General features: G+C 37.7%; 1 protein-coding gene across 1 annotated transcript in view; it reads right to left on the bottom strand.

Annotated features, from left to right (window-relative positions):
- Window positions 1-1,983: 1,983 nt before the first annotated feature.
- The window catches only part of pitpnb (phosphatidylinositol transfer protein, beta), a 31,623-nt gene continuing 11,652 nt past the window's right edge, over window positions 1,984-21,954 (bottom strand). The window contains exons 6-11 of the mRNA XM_052117559.1: window positions 21,149-21,223; window positions 20,913-20,996; window positions 14,013-14,090; window positions 13,803-13,913; window positions 13,431-13,553; window positions 1,984-6,308 (exon numbers count right to left, since the gene is read on the bottom strand). Of these exons, the coding sequence (XP_051973519.1) occupies window positions 6,258-6,308; window positions 13,431-13,553; window positions 13,803-13,913; window positions 14,013-14,090; window positions 20,913-20,996; window positions 21,149-21,223 (522 nt within the window). The 3' untranslated portion in view covers window positions 1,984-6,257. The remainder of the gene's footprint in view (window positions 6,309-13,430; window positions 13,554-13,802; window positions 13,914-14,012; window positions 14,091-20,912; window positions 20,997-21,148; window positions 21,224-21,954) is intronic.

Below are 21,954 nucleotides of genomic sequence, written 5' to 3'. Positions count from 1 at the left end.
ATCGGCAACAAGTTTGACATTCCCTCATCTATTCCAGCGCTGATTTCTCACCAATACCGACACAGGGACACATGCGCAGGGGGCGGAGTGTCGTGCACCGAGGGCTGGGTTTGACGCACAGCGAGCGGAGTTTTATTTAAGGAAGTCTAAAAGAGATCAAGTTTAAAATATTGCACACAATTTAAGATTTAATAGCAGTGCATGAAGGGTAAGTGTGACTAAAAAAAATACAAATAAATAAACAAAACATGTATTTTGTAAAGGAGAATGAATTATTTTTTATGTGCAAAAATTTGAATAATTTTTGCACTGATGCATGGATTTAATTACAGTCCAAGATATAATAATGTATAAACATAAACTGATATTACTAAATAATAAAAACAAGAAACAAGACGTCCCAATCTTCAAGGATATTCAATTTAATTTTCATGTGACATAGTCGATCTAAATGTCCCATTTACACTGAGATTTAAATCTATTTAGCTATTAGCTGTTTAATTACTTTAAAACATAAATTTCTTATATTTCAGTTGTTCTAAGCCTACGTGAGAAAGACTATCTAAACACAAGCACTTCATTATATAACCTAAATTATAGCTAATTTACAAAAATAAAGGAGTCAAACTTAAATAGACAGATAACTTAAATGTCTAAAGCTCCAGTAGATCTATATTTATTATGTTCAGAGATACTGTAGTGACTATACAGCAGTTAATTAGTAAATTAGTACATGCACAGGCTTCATTTTCAAGCGTTGACTGACAGTCAGAGATAATGAATCTATCTTCTTTAGCGTTCATTTGCTGTACCTGGTGATTGGGATGTATTTTTAGAACTCATTGCACGGGTAAAATAGTTTATCCCTTACAACAAAATCTTTCTAATGAACTGTGATTAAGGTTCAAAAAACCTCATATAGTAGAGCACATGCAATATTGCATTTAGTACCCACAAAACCACTGTGGAATACAACATAATACAACAGAACTAAAGCATATTTTGATGAAATATAAGCAGTCATTTATTGGGGGTTATGTCTGCGAAATATTTACTAACAATTGCATAATAAAAGGGAAAATACAGCTATATGTTTGTTTCCTTTAGTCACTTTAAGGAATGGTTGCCTGTTATTTTGCCAAAGTGGAACAGTGCCATCTAGTGGTGATGTCAGGTACTTGCAGACTGATGAAAACGGAGAAATTAATTTCATATTGATACCCAAAAATTACAAGTAGAGCAATTAACTGGAGTTTGTCATTAAGGTTCCCACAGACTTTAACCAGTTAATTTCCATGAATTTCCCAGGTGTTCGTAATTATTGCACAAGGAATTTGTTTTAATAATAATTATATTATATATGATAAATTATATATATATATATATATATATATATATATATATATATATATATATATAGACACTGCTCACACAACGAGCATTTCCCAGGGTTTAAATAATATTATAATAATTAAAAAATCGGATTAACTAGAAAAATTTATATTCATTATGGAAATGTTCATTACTTTACACCACGCATGCTTTGACGCAAAGACTTTTCATGATTTTTTTCTGGCCTAGACATTTTAAAATTCCCAGATATCCCTAGATTTTCCAAAAAATGTGTTTCATTGATACCTGTAGCATTCAGAGATTAATGTTGTTAATACGGTTCCATTAGTTAACTACATTAGTGAACATGAACTAACAATGAGCAATACCTTTACCTCTTGTTAATCTTGGTTAAAGTTAATTTAATCATATAATACATGAACTAACAATGAACACTTGTATTTTTATTAACAAGCATTAACAATGATGAACAAATGCCATAAATAACATATATTGTTCACTGTTGGTTCATGGTACCTAATGCATTAACTCATTTTAACCAATGGAAAGCTTATTCTAAAATGTATCACAATGCTTCCAAAGTAGAACATTGATTTGCATTTCAGAGAAGAAAAGAAGCACAACTTGTGTTGAAATTTATTAGATATACTGTTATTATAGTATACTTTTATAACCAATTCAAAAGCGGCAAAAAAGAGAAAAAAAACACCAATGTACATTCACTGATATTTCCCCTGATTATCAAACAATCAAGACAGTAAAACAGCATTGTGTAACCTCCCCACCCCCACACAAAAACAGTAGATTCTCCAAGTGCGCAATTATGCTTATTACAATGTTTGATTAATTAATAGCATCTGATACCTGCCCTTACAACATACCCCCCCCCCCCCACACACACACACAAACAAAAGCTATGTACTCATACAAAAGTTAACCACACGCGCCGTGAGATTCAAGACAGTATTTTATAGACGTGTTTACGCAAACACAGAACTGAACAATCAGTGCACTGATGTCTGACTGAGGAAACACACAAAAAGTATGAAAACCAGACATCTTGCAAACTGCAGGATTTTGCTCCGTTTACACCATCCAGACAAACAAAGCAGTTCAGAAACGCTCTTCCATATCCGAATACTTTGGAAAATGATGATGTTAGGAAACTGAAAACGTACAAGTGTGGACATGGCCTAACATGATACTCAACTAGTTGTTTGGTTTGGTTGTGTACACACTTCAATTGTCACTACCTGAATTTTTTAGGAAGTGAATTCAGTTTTCTGAACTCTGTGTAGAGTAGTGACAACCATATACACATCATTGCAGTGTGTACGTGACCGATTTGTCACTAAGATAATCTGCCCTTAGGGTTGTACATTTATCGCAGGGAACAATGCGACATTACGCGACAGGTAACATGATTGTGTGAACATTTGTGGACCTTGAAATAAAAGGGACATTAAGTAACAGAATGTTAAACCCAAAGAAACTCCCTCTGAGTGTTGAGGAAATCTCTTGTGCTTCGTTCTGTGCACAGAAAGGCTTGAATCTATTACAAATTATACACTGACAATCACTCTAAACACAATGCACAAAGATTTCGCAGAAGCACATTTAAACACACATCAGGCACTAGTTTGCTTCAGTGCAAACTCAAGCCGTCCAAAGAAACCCAAAGATTGAAAACTACATTAAAATAGACTAATGCACTGGCCACATATATGATACAAATCAAATTACAGTTCGTCCACTGATCTCTAAATGCTTCGTAACTAACAGAAGAGTGCAGGACTTGAACAGAGAACCGTACTTATGGTACATTTGAAAACCCTACCGTTCGGTTACCATGAAAGAGAAATCTTAAGGTGTGATAAAACGGCCCTGCAATTTGCATTCAGGGAACAAATAGCAAATTTGTTTTTTGCTAGACTGGACAATCTGAGCTGGCGCAGGACGGGCAGAGATGAGGATGGCCAATATCTAGAATAAGGGAGGACAATCACGTCCCTTCACGGGTGAATCTCAAAACCGGTAAACAACACATTTGTGTTACATTTCACCCCAAAACCAAATACAATAAAAAAAACTAGCTTTAAAGAAAATAAAGCCTGTTTTTAGAACCTCCAAAACATTATTTTTTGCCATTGACACATTTTCATAAGCACCCCACCCCCCGATTGTCATATATATTGTATTCTGAAAATGCTGCATCATGACAATAATTAATTATTTCAATTGTTAAGTATTATTACATATATCTTATATTGACTTCTCCCTCCTTTTCTTAAAAAACAAACAAACAAATCTGGGTTACAGCGAGGCACAATGGAAGTGAATGGGGTCAATCTATAAAAACGTTAAAATACTCACTGTATTATAGCCACAAGACGTAAACGATGTGTGTAACCCTGAAATCCCGCAAAAATGACAATTTAAACAACTTCACAGCTGAAATACACAAAGTTCTAATAGAAGAATTCATGAAAGTGCTTTTATAAAATGATAAGCTTCACATTTCTGCCTTTAAACCTTCCAAAAATGTGCCCCATTCACTTCCATTGTAAGTCCCTCACTGTAACCTCCATGTTTTATTTATTTAAAGGAGGGACGAGATACAATTGTGTGGTATTCAATATTATGCCACAAATGCTGTCGATTGAGCTGAACTTGTATCAAACAAAGAATATTTAATCAAAGAAAACTTTCCATTTACGTATTTAACGTAATACAGTAATAGCAATCTAATCAGAATCACCACTGAGAATAATGTGAAAAAAATTATCAAAATTGGATAAAATGACTGAGAATTGGGTGTAAATCTCACAAAAAAGGTTACAATTATAGCTGTTGACATTAACACGTGATTCATTTAAAATATTTAACACGTTTATTAATGCGATCAAACAATTTTGACATTAGATTCTGACAACAGCGGATGGAGAAAGAACCTTTTACAGAACAAACCCAGATGGGACTTGTAACAAAAATAAAGTCCCTTGCATCCTTTGTAATTGAATTACCACAGAAGCACGTCAAGTCTAAACTATCACCTAAAAGCCAAACATACGATCCATGACACTGATTAGGGACCGCTGCGGCCGGCTAGACTGTTAAGAGTTCTCCCGTGAAGTGTTTGTCGATGCTCAACGGAAAGTACAAATCATTTACACATTGACCGAGTTGCCACTGAGCGTCAGCTAATACATACAGGACAATTGGATGCAATATCATTGCATGGGCAGAGCCAGCGCTAAAAGCAGAACAAGACGCTGACCATGTTTGGAATGGCATGCTACCATATTACTCTTACTAAATCTGCCATACATAGATATTACTGAAAATGTAAGAGCAATATTGGTAGTATGTCACTCCGAACTCTTTCTTTGCAGAACTTCTCACGTGGAGATGAAACTTAAAATCTGTGCTTGCTGCTGTCGTTGAGCAATGCGTCGACTCTCTGACACATGTCATATTATTGCGGCTTCACGATTGCAAAGTGGATAGCCACAGTCTGCAAGCCAATTAATATTGTGGAGGATGAGTTTAAGGGATTTAATGCCCATCGCAAGAAATATGCAACCTTGTTCTTTCAATTACTCAACCTCCCACTTAGACATTGGGAAATGTTTAATGTAACTTGAATTGGTGCCATTTTAGAGCATTTTTATCTTTATACTGTGGAAAGCTTTGTTTGGAAAATGTTAATAAAACATTTTTACATACCGTTTTGTTTTCTAGGATGGAAGTTGAAATGCATTTGACCAAAAAAGAAGCTACGACTCAAATATCAGCATTTTTTAAATCTGCAATTAATCATGAATATCTATGAAAATTATGCAATTAATCATGATTAAATATTTAAATTGACCGACAGCACTAGCTACAATGCAAACCATCTTACATGTCTTTAACATAGGCTTCATTTCCTTCATACAAAAATAGTTTTGGGATGAAATGTGACCATTTATTTATTTTGTGAAATTTAAATTTGATTCTCACTCAACTCCGACCTGGTATGATACAGAAATGTAACAATCCCAGCTAAATATCACGTTTTTTAAATGCATTTTTAAAGTTCTCCTCTTCACCCTAGATTATATTTATGCACACATTCAGGTGCAGAGCATTATAGGTAGATTAGCAATATAAAGCATCTCTAAAAAAGCAGCAGCGTTTGCTCCGGTCTAGATTCTGTTCAGTCAAATGTTCATTTGAAAAATCCTGAGAGGTTTTGTCTTTGAGGGTCTTTGAAAACAGAAACCCTCTCAAAAACTGCAGCTAACATGCCTGAGCTCATGCGAAGCTTAGGTGGCCTGTGAAACGTGTTTTGTGTGCAAAGGTGCGGGCTTCCTTTTGTAGCGGGGAAAACACATTTCATAGAAAATGAAGATGATGATAGGCAAGACTATGCTGATTTAACAAATGAAAATCTAAAATCAATACCTATTAAAAATATTTAAAATTAAAATAACTAACTTATATGGGGGGGGGGGGTCATACCGTTATAAACAAATAATCAAACAAAACGAACAAAGAGTTGGTCCAATTCCTACCAAAATAAAATACTTCTATAATTTTTTTCTCTTTTCAGAAATAGAATAACGCAACCATACAGCAATACTCTGATATTTCCAAAACTCTTAGTAAAGTGGTACATGTCACTGGATAAACCTGCCTGACGTTCTTGACGGTTTAGAAAACCAAAAAATATGGATTTCATCCAGTGTAAAATTGATCCACCCTGTTGGCAGGTTGAGTGTCGTACAGGAGGTGAATACAGTACTACTGATCATTGTGTCATTCTTTAGTCGGGTGGAGAACAGCGCCACCACTGGCCGGTTGGTTGAATGCGTTCGTGTCGATCGTCAAGCGGTGTTGTGGTAGGATTCTTTAGTTTTGCCTCATTGTTCGTGAGCAGCACTGGTGCCTCGAACCTGACCAGTTTTACGAAGCTGGGAGAAGGAAAAAAAGAAAAAAAATAGCAAAAATAATTATGAATATGGCATATTTATTTACAACAAATTTTTCAAAATCACATACATAAAAGTAAAGCAATTAATTGCATGTAATAACCCCACCAACCCGGTCCTAACCAGGCAAATATTATGATACGTATAGCAGCTATACGTATATTTTCTTGCATAAAGACTAGGGTTGTCCTTTTTATTGTGTTAATTAAGTGCGATTACTTACATAAAACCCATATGAAAAATCACGTAATAAAAGCACGTATTTCTCTAACATTGTAACTTCATGCATGTAACTACATGTACATGTAACTTTACGTTTTTACAAGCCACATCAGCAGGAGGCAGTCAAGTGTTCCTCAACAAATCTCTCCAGCAGAGAAGCCACAGAATGAGAGCCGGTCAAAGGTCAAACAGGAAGCATTCTTGACAACTGGTCAAAGCACAACAGAATGCAGGGATCTTTAGACGCAATTTCCAAAGTTTTAAACTACTTTTAACTTGACACAGTGTCCTAAAAACATGCTTATGACAAACAACGCATACAAAACACAAGAACGCGTCCTGTGTGAACAGGACAGATGGACAAACTCTGTTGCAAAATATATTACTGTCTAATCAAATATCTAGATAATGTAATATCTTTCAATCGGAATTATTTTATATACAATATATGTGATTAATCGGGATTAATTTAGTTAATTAATCAACATGTCATGTAATCAATTTAATAAAAAATGTGTAATCTATTAACAGCCCTAATAAAGTCCAATTTTTACTTTGTGAGAAAATTTTAAATTTTGTTTGCGAAATGAAATTAGCTTTTATATTGCCATTGTTTTAAAGCCATATTAAATAAAACTATTTGGAATATTTCCTTAAATATTAACTTTGTATTGAATTGACAGTGTACCTTTTATCAAATAGAATAAATCATCTTTAGGAAGCGGGATGAAATGGTAACGTCAATGTCGGTAGAACTGTTTAAAATGAACATTTTAACAGTTACACATTTTATTTCTAAATTTATTTCCATTAAAATTAATTAATTAAATAATTAAAATATCCGTAAAATGTACTTTTCTATATTTGAAATTTTGTGCAGACCCCAAACACCCCTTCTGGCCCCACTGCACAATTATATATTTTTTAAATTCATTTTTATCATCAGCAAGGTGAAAATCATAAGTCTGTTCACTTACAGAAGTAATGTTAACCTCTACTCAAGTCACATGATTTGAGGTATCTTCAATGTTTAATACTTGGGTTTAGGTTTTGTTTAAATCCCCAAGCATGAAGTATGAGCAACAGTAAGTGATGCTTGATTTGCAAACTAAATTATTATTATTATATCTAATTGGCTGTCACTGTCGCTTAACACTGGAAACTCTCACATCACGCCTGGTTAGGAAACCGTGGTGGACTTCAGACACCATGGTCTGATTTTTTTTCTCTTCACATTTCTTTTATACACACACACACACACATGCACGCTCACTCAAATCAAAGTGCACAAAAACACACACACACACACACACACACACACACACATGCTCACATGCACCAAGTCCAAACACACTGTGGAAAAATCAACAAACACAAAAGTGGTGATTAGAAACAAAGAACACAGCAAAGTGAAGAAATGGAGCGATGAGGAGAAATGAGCAATGGAGGGAAAAAAAGATCTGGGCAGAGGCGTTTGGAAACAGTGTCAGAGGAGTGTCTCATCTCTTCCAGATCATTCTACAGCAGAGCCAAACACAGGGAGGGAGAATAACACGCAAATATGAAGCGGCTGTGCTCCATTCTGCGTCTGTGGCTCTCAATAAACACAGAATTCCTCTTGCAAGAAGAAAGTCTATAAAATAAAGTTCATAACTGCTGCAATAAAGTACAGAGACGTTTCGAAATCAACCGAAGATTGTAGCTCATTTGAAATGTGTCCAATAAATTCAATGCATTGAAATCATGGACAATACAAGCAAAAACGATGCAAGACCTCTTGAGCAAAACAATAATAAATGATTAAAGGAATTGTAGATCCAAAAATTAACATTGTCATTAACCACTCAATGTTGTTCTAATCCTGTTCGACTTGTTTGCTTGTTTTTCATACAATTAAATAATAGTGACCAAGTGGTGAAGTTCCAAAAACGACTCACTCTCTTGACTCACACACACTCTTCTGAAGCCATACGATAGCTTTGTGAATAACAGAAGGAATTTTTAAAGGAATATACCATGTTCAAAACAAGTCTAGCTCAATCGACAGCAATTGTGGTGTAATATTGATTGCCATATATAAAAAAAAAAAAGTATTTGAACTGGTCCCTCCTTGGGGTGAGGGGATTGGGGCTAAAGGCAGAAATATGAAGCTATTAAAAAAGCACTTACATTAATTCTTCGGTTAAAGAGCTCCCCTCTTTCATTTGCAAATTGGCCACGGGATGTAATGAGCTTTATCCACTTAGAAAAGATCAGGTGCACCATAAACGGTAATACCGGGATGTTCTATCAGACTTGGGACCCTTATAGCAAAACATTATAGCACTAACACAGGGGGTGTTTAAATATCTACAGTATGAGTAGCCAATCTGGCAGTATGTATAATTAATTATGAACCAGTGTGAAGGGATTTAGACGGGCAAGGAGGCAGCGAGAACCAGCTTGACAATATAAATAATAATGAAAAATTTAAACAAAAGACACAAACACACAGATGACAATGTAAAGATCTCCCTCTCTCCTGCACCACCGTCCGCAGTTGGCCTTTATCCCTCGCGGAGGGTTAATTAGCCTGATAAGGGACCGGGTGTGCAGAATCACCACCCGGCCCCGCCCTCCGCACCGTCACAGTCTGTTATTTGATCTGTAAAGTTGTTTAAATCATTATTTTTTATTATTTTAGGGTTTCTGGCGTTATGTCTTAAATGGCAACTAAGTTGAAACTTTGTTGAAAAAGGTTAGCAAGCGATTTTATCACAATGAATTCATGAAAACACACATATTGTGTTTTCATATTATGTCTTGTGTCTATAGTTTTGAAACGTTTACAGATCTGCCCTATTTACTTCCATTGTAGGAGCACGTAACCTGTTTGTAAAGGGATGAAATTATTTTGGTAATGGTAATCAACATTATGTCACAAATGCTGTTAATTAAGCTGAACTTGTATTGAACCCAGAATAATCCTTCGAGACTTCGATGCAATCTTGCCGTCTGCTGTAACTCTCAAATCCAGCAAATTTTGGCGTGTGTTATATTTCAATGGTTCTGAAGCCATACGACAGCTCTGTGGGAAGAATGAGTCACATGGGCTACTTTTACCATTCATTTTTTTTGCCCTTTTTGGAGCTTGACAGAGTCTGGTACACATTAAATTTCATGGTATGAAAAACACCAAACTTTCATGCCCAGCATCTCCTTTTGTGTTCCATGGAAGATAGTCATACAAGTTTGGAACAACATGAGGGTTAGTAAATTAAAATTTTCATTTTAAAGATGAAGTACTGGAAAAGAAAACAATGGCACTGGTGAATGATGGAATTGCAGCAGCTCCTGTAAACATCCCTGACTGCTTCCATTTAGAGCGAAGATCAATAACTTCAGACAGAAGATCGCTGCTTTTGGACGCCCCAGCCGTTGGCCACCACACTTACTTTAAACACTGAGCCAGTCTATCCATGCCCAAAAAGCTCTTTTACCTTTCAACTGGAGTCTAAAACCATTAGATCTATCAGATGAGCCATTTTCAGGGAGCTGCAAACACCTGTTTTTAATTTCGCCGCTGAGGCACTATTTTCCTCTGGCTTGAGGGAATGCAACTGGGCGGTTCAGCCAAAAGTTTGTCTGAACTGACTAACATTTTAACTTGGGTTACATTCATCAAGGTGAAGAGAAAAATAACAAAAGAAAGTAGGTTGCGGTTAGTTGGAATGGAGGCAGCGAAGTGATGAGTTAGTGGGCGGCAATGTTGAAAAGTGAACTTTGAAGAATGAGCAAAGAAAGAATTGAAGACTGAATGGCCACCTCTTCTCTCAAGACTTACGGAGTCACTCCACCTGCCTTTTGTTACTACAAAGTATTCGGCTACTCCTCGGCTGCCGTTGTGCCTCTTACGGACCCCTTCTGACGCATCTACAAACAAAACATGCCATTTAATGCAGTCTTACTACTTACCGATGTCAACCTGAAAGGAATGACTTAAGAAACATCAAACCAGCCAATGGCATATTTGGGGAAAATCTCATACATTTTTGGGCCATTTTTCACACTAAAGTCTAAAGAAAAAATTTTATAAATTGTTTTAGAAACACTGAAGGTGAAAGGTGTCATTTCTGCACTACTAGTGTCACCATATGTAAAATCTGATAAGTTGTTTCACCCCAATTTGGAATGCCCAATTCATAATGTGCTCCAAGTTCTTTTGGTGTCGTAACGAGTCGCATCAATCCAGGTGGCGGAGGACAAAACTCAGTTGCCTCCACGTCTGAGACCGTCAATCCGTGCATTTTATCACGTGGCTTGTTGAGCACGTTACCTAGTTTCAATTTGATTGTCATTTGAAGTACTTCGTGGGATTGAGGTTCATTCCCTCACTAATGACATTAAAGTACACAGTCTTGTACCTTTGTCTTTGTGTCTGATTTTCAAATATTTTTTGCCTCAAATCAAAGTTTGCTGTTGAGCTGGTGGGTTTGATTCATGGCTTAGAACTCTTTTATAAAGGATTTTATGAAATCTCCATGAAAAAAAAAAGCTTCCTGAAAAAGTGGGCAGGCATTGTTTCACTCTATTGCATGAATTACTTGCACACTGCCCCTTCTGCCATTAGTTAGGTCAAACAGATAGCACAATCGTGAGATTAACCCATTGAACAGTTGATAATTGTCAACGTTGAGGAACTGAATGGGTTAAAACTGACATGCTCATCATCACTGGAAACATATTCACCATTATTTCCACAAGAGAGGTTTGAAAAAAAAAATTGTATACCTTGGAAGGTTTTGATAAAGAGCAGCAGAGCCAAAGAAAACTTGATTTGTCAAATATAGGTCCAAATAAAAACTTTCTGCTTGGCAGCCAGATAGTAGCAGTATCAAAAAAACTGTTTGTTAAATATAAGTATTACTACATATAGTGCCTGTTTTATAAATGGCAGTTTTTTTTACAACTTGAGGTAATAACAGATGTTGATTAACTTGTTTGGAGAAAGATACAAGTAGTAATATGACTGATAGCTTGAAGGAATCGCTTTATTGGTCTTGGCCAAATGTAGCTTCAGAATAAAACTAATAAGCAAGTATGCCTCTGGGATTTGGAAGAGAATGTATTGATCGATATTTCCCAGGGAGTGAGGAGTTTGTGGTTTTCCTTGGCTGCATGCTGAAAGTGATCACAGAGCGTGTCATGGTTTGGACGGACTGCATACAGTTGGATTGTTGCAGTTACTGGGTACAGGAAAGCCACAGAGCCAAAAATCTATATACTTCAGCTGGGCTGCATTCAACACAAACACACAACTGAAAACAGACAGTATCAGTGAGCTGCCAGCCATGACCAATGGTGAAAAAAACCCTCAATAATCGTTTTTTTTCCCACTCCCCATTTCTCCCTAATTTGGAATTCCCAAAGCGCTCTAAGTGGTGTAGTGACTCGCCTCAATCCGGGTGGCGGAGGACGAATTTCAGTTGACTCTACTCTCAATAGCAACCGTGCCAAATTGGTTGCTTAGGAGACCTGGCTGGAGTCACTCAGCATGCACGACCTGGATTCGAAATCGTGACTCCAGGGGTGGCAGTCAGCGTCAATACTCGCTGAGCTACCCAGGCCCCCAAAACTCAATATATCTAAAATCTGTAACTCTTAATTATGTGCAGAAGAAAATTAATCCAAAGTGATCATTTTAAAGTCTATAGGCAAACAACAACAACTGGTGCTAATATCAAATGTATTAATGTGCTAATAAAGGCATTTACGTTTTATTACACATATAAACACCCACCGTTATGCTATAAAATCTGACCAGATGTGTAGGCTGAGGATGTACAGGCATTGAAATTACAGGTATTGGGCTGAATATTCTTGAGCCCAGTGTTCTGCACAGCAAATTAGAAAATCAACATCTTTTTACAGAGCGCAACTGTCTGGTTCCAGAAATAAAAATCCTATAAATTTTTTTTCAATGGAGAATTGGTTAACACGAACAGATAACAGATAGCTATGATGGTATATGCTTCTGTTGAAGCCATCAGTCAGTGTTATTTCAACTTTAGTTAATTTATTTTAGAAATGGTGTTTATTGTGGAATTCCTGGTGAAAAACTACACTACCCATGATCCTGAGGGGGAAACCAATAAGAGAATCACTGAAAAATTCCTATTGAGTTGGTCTCCCTAGACTCTCAAACGACTTTTTTTGTATATCTTTAAATATTTTGCAATAAAATTAAAATATAGATTATAATCAACAAATTTAAAATCAATAGTTATTTATTTTCTATAGTTTTTGCATTTTCAGTGCATCGTGGGATTGTAGTTCTTTACCATATTAGAAAATTAAGAACACTGTCTTCTTTTTTTGCTTCAAATCAAAGTTTGTAATGTTGTGATTCACTCCGAGCTGGTTGGTTTGGTTCATGGCTTTGAACTCTTTTATGAAGGATTTTATCATATCCATATGGAAAAAAATCAAGGGGAAAAATAAATCCGGAACCAAGACAGCCGAAAAAGTGGAAGGGCACTTTTGCGCTAGTTGTACACAACTATGAACAGATAGCGTAATGTCTTTCACTTGGTGTCAAATCACTATTCTGAACGGATTACTTTTAATGAACTGCTCAAACCGAATCGTTCGGACAACTGACACTTTCAACTGAATCGAACAGTGAGGTTACTGGATAAAAAAATGACTCACTCTCTGAACCGAACATTATTACTTTGGTTCATATCCGACTCAAAGAATGAGCCAAAATCTGTTTCAGAGGAAAATACGTTTTCAGATGCGTCACAAATGGATCAAAATAAGCATCAATCGAAGACACATCAGCCTTTGATATAAAATTCCCACAGTTCATTTCAAGTTCTTGACATTTATTATTGTTGTCACCTCCTCCAGCTCTCTCTGTGTCTTCTCCTCCATCCGGCGGATGTCCTCCATGGTGAGCTCCACCCAGTTGTCAATCCAACAGAAGAGCTGACGGTGGAAGTTCGTGAAGATCCTCTTCTCTTGCTGCAAACACAGAGGAACAAGCAGGTCAAGTATTACTGCAAAGCATTGAGGGATAAGAATGATGCAAATCTAAAGGAGTTGTACCGGTGATATTTTGGTTAAAGAGAAGGCTGAATCTGTATAAATCTGGTTAAGTTTGCATATGGTCTGACTGTACTGCCCTACAAAGCCAGTCAGATATTGAGCATTGTTTAGATACTGCATAGTGGCTTTATAGAGCAGTGTAGTTCTACAATGTGTTTTTATTACCTTGTGTATGAAGTTTTCTACTTTAGTTTGAAGGCCCCACCACTTGAACTTGACAGTGACTAGTTTGTACGCACACATACGAGGGGCGTCTGGCTTGGCCAAGAGCTCTTTCTGTTTGGAAACAAATCATGCATGCAGTTTATCGAGAACAGATTAAAAACTGAAAATCTCTTCCCATTTCTGATAAAGTGGTTTAATAGTGTCTCTCACCTTCCAGTCCGGTCCTAAAGGCCCTCTGCCCGTTTTCTCTGAATGAAAGATTTCTGGGTCTTCATCTTGCTTATAGTCCTGAAGCACACCAGAGAACAACAGTCAGGAGTGATTGTGTCAATTCAATTGTTGTCAAACTAGTTGTGCATTTTACCTATGCAAACTGTAACAATGCACCTTTTAAAGGGTTATAACCCCCCCAAAACAATGTTTGTGATGCTAACAGTTATGTACATGTTTCACATTACTAAAAACAATGATAACACTCATTATGTTTAATACTAAAGGCCAAAGTATACTTTGGGTGTCCATGTTGTGGATCCCTCCGTGCACAGTATGTGTGATGCAAATTGCGTTAAGCACAGCGGCTTGGCTTTCTAGGCGTGTGCCTAGATTTTCTTGACTCACGCACTGGCCATTCTCTGTACTAAAAGAGTATCACAAAGCAGTTGTATTGCACATGCAACGAATGCATTCCTATTCGTCCACGGTCAGAAAAGTACTCAAAGGCAAGCGTGGTCAGCCAGGCATGATCTGATCCGGTACGCGGAAAAACGAACTATACCCGGGCCTTTAACTATTCTGATCCATTTCGCTTTTGTGGTTTAAAAACGAAAGTTGAAGACAAATAGGAGGTATATGCACAAAATCTAAGAGGTGATTAGTTAGAGCAGGGGTGCCAAACATAAGGCCCAGGAGTCATCTCCGGCCTGTGGGATGATAAGTGGAAAAAATAAATAAGTAATATTTGAAAACATTCATGTTGATTTAGCGTATAACTTGGGCAAGACCTATTCATACAATTACTTTATTAGCAACAGCATACCAAATAAACTTTAAATGTGTGGTGTAGCATGTAGCTATGGTATAACTTGTATGATCAGTGGAATTTCTTGTAACTACGTTGGGCATTCAGCGCTTGCAGAGTCCCGCTGTGATGAGGAGGACGGGGCCGGGCCGTGAGTGCAAACGGTCGACCCCCAATCAGGCTAATCAGCAGGAGAGGGATAAGGATGAGCCAGATACGGCAGTTCAGGAGAGAGCCACACGCAGCTGCTGTGAGTGCCTTTATGCATTTTTGTTTCATTAAATATTACTTTGACAGTTCAGCCGGTTCCCGCCTCCTGCTTGCCCATTTTAAATCTTGTTACATACGCGTATCAGTGAATGCCACACATGTCTGAGGGTGACAAGTTCCACGGCCACACATTCCCACAGTGAAGTTTCTCTCACAGAAATAACAACATGGACATGTCCAAGGATAAATATTAGATTTAATAAGTTGCATTGCTTCCGTCCCATTGAACTATTATTCATGTAAGCAGGTTTCAGTTCCTTGGCATTTATGTTCGGTTTCAGATGGTTTATTGAGGCTAAAGCTCCAGCCAAAAGCAAATGGTTCTCTCTTTTTCTTGTTAATATGATTGCTTGATTCCCTTCAATAAATGTTTTGTATATTTGTGATGTAACCTCTGGTTATTGAAATTAGTAAATTCTGTGTTTTTCCTTTTGTACAGAGTTTAAAATGAGCAAATGTGGATATTTTAAGCGCAGTGATGGGTTATTTCTGTGGCGGGCGACTCACCAAAATTGTACAGAGCGGTTATCAGAGTTACCGTAGACTTTGTCAGTTCGAACCAATCTCCTCTCTCCTTAACATTACATTTCCGTCCGCCGAACTGCCACTCACTGGATGTTTTTTGTTTTTGGCACCATTATGAGTAAATTCTAGAGACTGTTGAGTCGAAAATCCCAGGAGATCAGCAGTTACAGAAATACTCAAACCAGCAAGTCTGGCACCAACAAACATCCATGCGATTATCTAATCAGCCAATCATGTGGCAGCAGTGCATAAAATCATGCAGATATGGGTCAGGAGCTTCAATTAATGTTAAAATGTAAAAAATGTGATCTCAGAGATTTGGACCGTGGCATGATTGTTGATGCCAGACGGGCTGGCTAAAACCAGACAGTGCTAAAAAAAATGAATAATTGAAAGATTTTTTTTCCCCCCTCCGGGGTAAAATTTCTCACCTCCTTGTACCAACTCAAACACTTAATCTATCAAACCTCAGAGCTGAACCAGTGTGAACATATGGAACAGGGATTAACCTGAAGCAACACTTATCCACTTACCTAATTAAAGGTACAAAGCATAAAAGTACTACAGGCCACTTATCAACCCTCTACACTGAGCAGAGGAGCAGATAAACACTTTTGACTAATGCACTCATTCTGGTCAACACTCCACAGCACTGGACTCCAGTCAAATGGCCACAGTCCTATTAATGTAGCTTGAGCTCACATGGAAACACTGGAAGAGCATTTGGATTCATTCAAAGCAGCTGATGTTGGGTGCAGTGTGTGTGTGTGTGTGTGTGTGTGTGTGTCTCTTCTAGTGTATGGTACCATTAGCTAGTTTGTTTGATCATCTAGATCAAGTTTTCCTGCAGCGTCAAAGACTGCAACAAACAGCTGTTTTTACTAGTAAATTCTCTAAAACAGTGGTTCCCAAATGGTGGGCTGCGACTAGGGTGGCACAATTAATCTAAATAAAATTGTTATATGACCTTGTGCGATTATTAAACTGAAGGGCTGCAATTTAATAATAATAATAATAATAAAATAATAGCCTGGACGCACCGCTGGCTTTAAAGTTTGTGTGCATCTCCATGCAAATTCCATCTTGTGCTCAGAGCATGTGCAAAACATTGCTCAATTTTGCTCAAAAGATATAACTAACTAGTTTTTTTATTTCCAGGTTTTCCATGACATGGAACCCTGGTTCTAATCAGCAGGAAAAACAATGCTATATAAAAGCAACAAAATAACCATATAAATATCACATAGTTAGAATAACAAAACAACTAGGCTCATCAACTTTTTAAAGGGAGGAAAAAACTACATCTTTTGTAGTGGAACAAACTCTGGTATTTGTGTAAAATCATCTGAAACTAGGTAGAAGCTAGTTAATTTAGGCAGATGTCACATGGCTAGGTAGTGTGACATATCATACTTTAAAACCTTTGGAATTACCTGCAATTATGTACAAATCTGGTTTGACCATCTAATTTATAATAATGAACAAACAATTTGTTTTAACTAATAAAAAAGTATTGTTTTATTCTTGTACATATTGAATACATCATTCAAACACTTACAGCGTAGGTTGAAAAAAGTATGTAAACACCTAGGCCAGGGGTTGGCAACCTACAGAATATGCGTGCCAAGAGGGGTAATCACTGGCACGCCAGCAATGGCAAGAGAAGAGTAGACTATTTTATTTATATGAAGTTCCTCGCACATGCATTCCAATCTACATCTTGATGTAATCCTTCCCCATGAACACACAGTTAATTAGAGTCAGGAGTTGGCAAACCTGGAATCCAAATAATGAAACTTGATTGGAGGTGTGGTTTAGAGCTACTTTGACTTATAAAAAGCACTCAATAATTTTGAGTTTGCTATTCACAAGATGCATCTGCTGACGTGGACCATGCCTCACACACACACAAAAAAAGAGATCTTAAAAGCTGGAAAGGGTTACAAATTTATCTCGAAGAGCTTTAATATTCATCTATCCACAGTTAGACAAATTGTCCATCAATGGAGAAGATTTAGCACTGTGGCTACTCTCTCTAGAAGTGGCCGTTCAGCCAAGATGACTTAAAGGACACACCGCAGAATGCACAATGAGGTAAAAAGAATCCTAGAGTGACAGATAAAGACTTGAATGAATCACTGGAACTGGTTAACATGTTCATGAGTCTACAATATGGAAAACATTAAACAGGCATGATTGTCCATGGCAGGACACAACGAAGGAAGCTGCTGTCAGCCCTTGACACCCCTGGTCAATCGAGTGGGTAGGTCGCTAACAGGTTTGGGTCATCTGCTTTCAGACACATTTTTGCATTGGTAGTAGATAGAGATAAAAAGCCTTCAGTGTAAACAACTACAGAGTAATGCAGGTTAGAAGGGCAATGGTCCATACACTAATGTCACGTCACCCTAATCCAGTCTTACCCAACACAGCAGCACAGTCATCTCTCATACAATGCAAATGATTCTCAATGACTGGAGCTTCCAGTGGACGTGCGGTCTGCTTCACACATTCGTTTAAAGCATGCAGCTTGAATGCAGACTAAGATTGCAGCCTTTAGTGATTTAATAAATCACACTAGGACATGTCACGGTTTTAATTTGATTAACTGTTCATTTCAGTGTAAAACGAGTAACAGGACACACTTTCAAAATAAGCCGGTGAGTATTTTAAACCGGACGCGTGTCAGTGTGTCAATCCACACATCTTATCACATGGCTTGTTGAGAGCATTACCGCGGTGACCTAGCATGTGTGAAGGCTTCACGCTATTCACGCAGCATCCACGCACAACTAACCAAGCGCCCCACCGACAGCCAGAACCACAATATAGCAACCACGAGGAGGTTAACCCAACATGACTCTATCAACCCCAGCAACCGGGCCAATTGGTTGCTTAGGAATCCTGACTGGATTCACTCAGCACGCCCTGAATTCAAACTCATGACTCCAGGTGTGGTAGTCAGCATCTTTACTTGCTGAGCTACCCAGGCCCCCAGTATAGGAGGATCTTTGTTGACATCTTTGTACGCATGCGCGAGTGGTTGTGTGGCAACAAAACAAACAGTATGGCGGGCTGTAAAGACGCGACGAGCACTTTCAAGAGAGTTAGCGGCGAAATCCACAATATATAAGCACTTTAACATCTGAAGACCGGAGGAGGTTTGGAGAGAAGCTCAAAATTTGTATTGGTGACAAAATCGAAGTTATTCAAAGCCCATATGAGATCTGGGATGACAAAAAACGTTGGTCCGACTCGCCCGTGTCTTGGCCACCAATCTGCTGGGGAGACATTTATTCTTATTTAATAGAAACCCCTGGACCCTTCACTCATGAAAGATTAAAGGCTTTCAAAAGTCTGGAGGCCTATGATTATATTGTTTCTCGAAAAGTTGGGCCGATCTTTTCTGCCAAACAGAAAGCAGTGATCGTGCTAAAAGCAGAGGTTAGACCTGGCCAAGCAGAGTCACAGCGTGATTCGCATCTCCCGTGGGTGATCGCCAAAGAGAACGGCGAAATAATCACTGCTCACTGCGACTGCAAAGCCGGGTAAGTCTTCATTGATCAGTGTTCTTATTTATTTATTTATTGAAAATGTAGTGACTGTTGTACCAATTCAATTGTGTTCAGTGTGAGACTTTCAATAGCGGTTTGGGACAACTGAATCAGAACGCGAAAACATATGACTCGGTTGATTTGACTCAGTTTTTTTTTTTTTTCAATCTTCTATAAATACATAGTCACTAAGACTTACCATGAACAAAATGAGCCTCACAAACTCGATCAGAAGCTGCAGGAATCCAGGCTTTCTTCGGAGCGTCCAGGTTCAATCGCCTAATTGCACGCAACCATTTCTTTCGTTTTTCGCGATCCTTTTCGGAGGGAATTCGAAAAAACTTTTTATCAGGCCCCCAACGAGCCGTACAATCGACCACACAGCAAGAGTGAACCATCCTCTTCTCTAAATCCTCCTCCAAACGTGCAAAACAATCAAATTACAGGTATCTAGCGGTGTTTCCTGCCACACGATTCCCATGATGCAACGCGACAAACATAAACAATGACGTCACAAAAGATCCGCCTATTGACTTGGTACCGAAGTACCGGTACTTTTGACCACACTACTAGCTTTATAAGTATAAAAGAGAAAAATCTAGACCTTAACAGTCCAGCTTCTCCAAAACATTTTTTTACACGTTGACAGAGTTCGATTTGACCCCCCTCATCTGCTGGTCTCTCTTCACATCGTCATCATCAATGCAAGAACCACCCAGAGTACTAGGCTAGCAGCAACTGTTAACTTCTGTAGCTAGGTAACAACTTAAGCCTGATTTATACAATGGAAGAAGCTGAACTTTTTTTCTCCTGGATGAACCACAGTGCCCTAGGTGAACGAAGCAAGTATTTATTCTACACGCAAGGCCGTTTTTAAATTAGTTTGTTCAGGGTGATGTCACAGAAGGTTGTCAACTCATCAGGTAAGCCATTTCGAGAGGCGGGATTCAAAGTTATCCATTAACGACAGTAACCTAGGTAACAACTCCTCGGCTGGCACACGCGATTGTAAATAAAAATAAATCACGTCGAAACCACACCCAGAATTATTTTTAACCAATCAACACTACTTTTCGACAAGCCGAGTTTTCCTAGGTCAAGAATTTCAGGGATGAACATGAACAGGAGAAATATCACCAAACGAATGCATCGGCTGAACAGTAACATCTCTGCATTTTGTCATCAATTGTAGGAGAACTAAGCTAAGCCTGTTCATGCAGTAAGTATAAATCAGCCTTTAGTCACTGTGTTTTAACTGCGATTTGTTTGTGTTCTCTGTTGACCAGTGTAAACTTTATACATTCATCTTGGAAAAAGTTATTCTGGAATAGTCAAACTATACATAATCATTTAGCAGTTAATTTATGCAAATTAGGTTAGAACGCAAACCTTACAACCAAAGTCCAAATGAACTGTACCCCAGAACCGCATTTTCAAATAGGAGTTCCTTGGTACACACTGGAGTTCAGAAAACTCTAAACAAACCAGATATCAAAGGGACTATCGTGTGAAGACATTACTGCATTTGCAGCAGAGGCTGGAGTTATGCAATCAACAGCTGTCACAGACTGAACATAAATAGCCTATATTTGAGTGACAGCTGACCATAATATAACCAGCGGTGATTTGTTGTGTACTGTGAGAATGATGTTCAAGTATGCAATGTTTACACAAGTGTGAAAAACATGTGTGAATGTAAAACAATCTGAGCATTTGATTGGACTGATGTAAAAGTGTACTCACTCCTGGTTCAACTTGAGAGCGATCCGCTATATCGATATGCACAACCTCTACTGTCTTCCATGTGGTGGGGTCCAATTCATGTACCTGATCATGAGCACAACCAACCCAAAGTAAATAAATCAGTTGCAGAGTAATTTGCAAAAAATTCCATTGCACCCCTTACAGCATGTGGTCAGATGCATTCGAAATATAAACAAAGCACGTTACGCAAATTACAAAAGAATCTCTTTACTCACATTCTCTAAGGACCCCATGTCAGGTTTATGCCAAGTTTCGATTTTAATCATGAAGTCATCTTTCATGTATTCATTCTGAGAAAGAGAAACACAGTGGATGGTTTTCAAAATGTTTTTTACAAACATAAAAAAAAACTATAAGGTGACAGTTCAGTATCTGTAGCGCATGCAATGCATAAATATCACATAATAGCAGAGTATGTTTCATGTTTTTTGAAGTTCAACAACTTCAGAGCTGCCAAAACTACATGATTTCAACTGGTTTTAAGGCTTGAAGGGAACACATTCTTAGAAGACAGGAAGTAAACCCAGTGTACTCTGGGTCCAATGTTCTGGGCAAACTGATTTTATGTTTTGGTGAAACATAACAGATATACTTACGGTGGCCACAAATGGTATTTGGACATTTAAGCCACACTTAAATGTGTAGATGCCATTGCATTAGATATCCACATTTTAAACCAAGTGGTTTTTTTGTTTTTTTAAAGATCGATAGCACAAACACTTCATCTTATCTAATGTGTTATATTGTTTTTGCTTGAAGATGGTATTTGAACACTTTCTGGTTGTCAGACATTGGTGTAACATGTTATAATGTGCAGAACTCCACCTGTGGTTGCTCTACTATAACTCTTGTGTGATATTCAGTGGAACTGACTTCATACATCCCTTATAAAAATCACTTGAGGTTGACCGATATGCGTTTTTTAATAGCTGATACGACACAATTTAATACAATAGTAAATTATATAACCATAAACTGGCTATAAAACGAATACACTTTTATTTAGCTTTAGATTTACTTA

Source organism: Xyrauchen texanus, chromosome 44 (genome assembly GCF_025860055.1).
Source record: "Xyrauchen texanus isolate HMW12.3.18 chromosome 44, RBS_HiC_50CHRs, whole genome shotgun sequence".
Classification (NCBI taxonomy): Eukaryota; Metazoa; Chordata; class Actinopteri; order Cypriniformes; family Catostomidae; genus Xyrauchen; species Xyrauchen texanus.
Note: the sequence above shows the minus strand (reverse complement) of the source record. Positions and strands in the feature narration are given on the sequence as shown.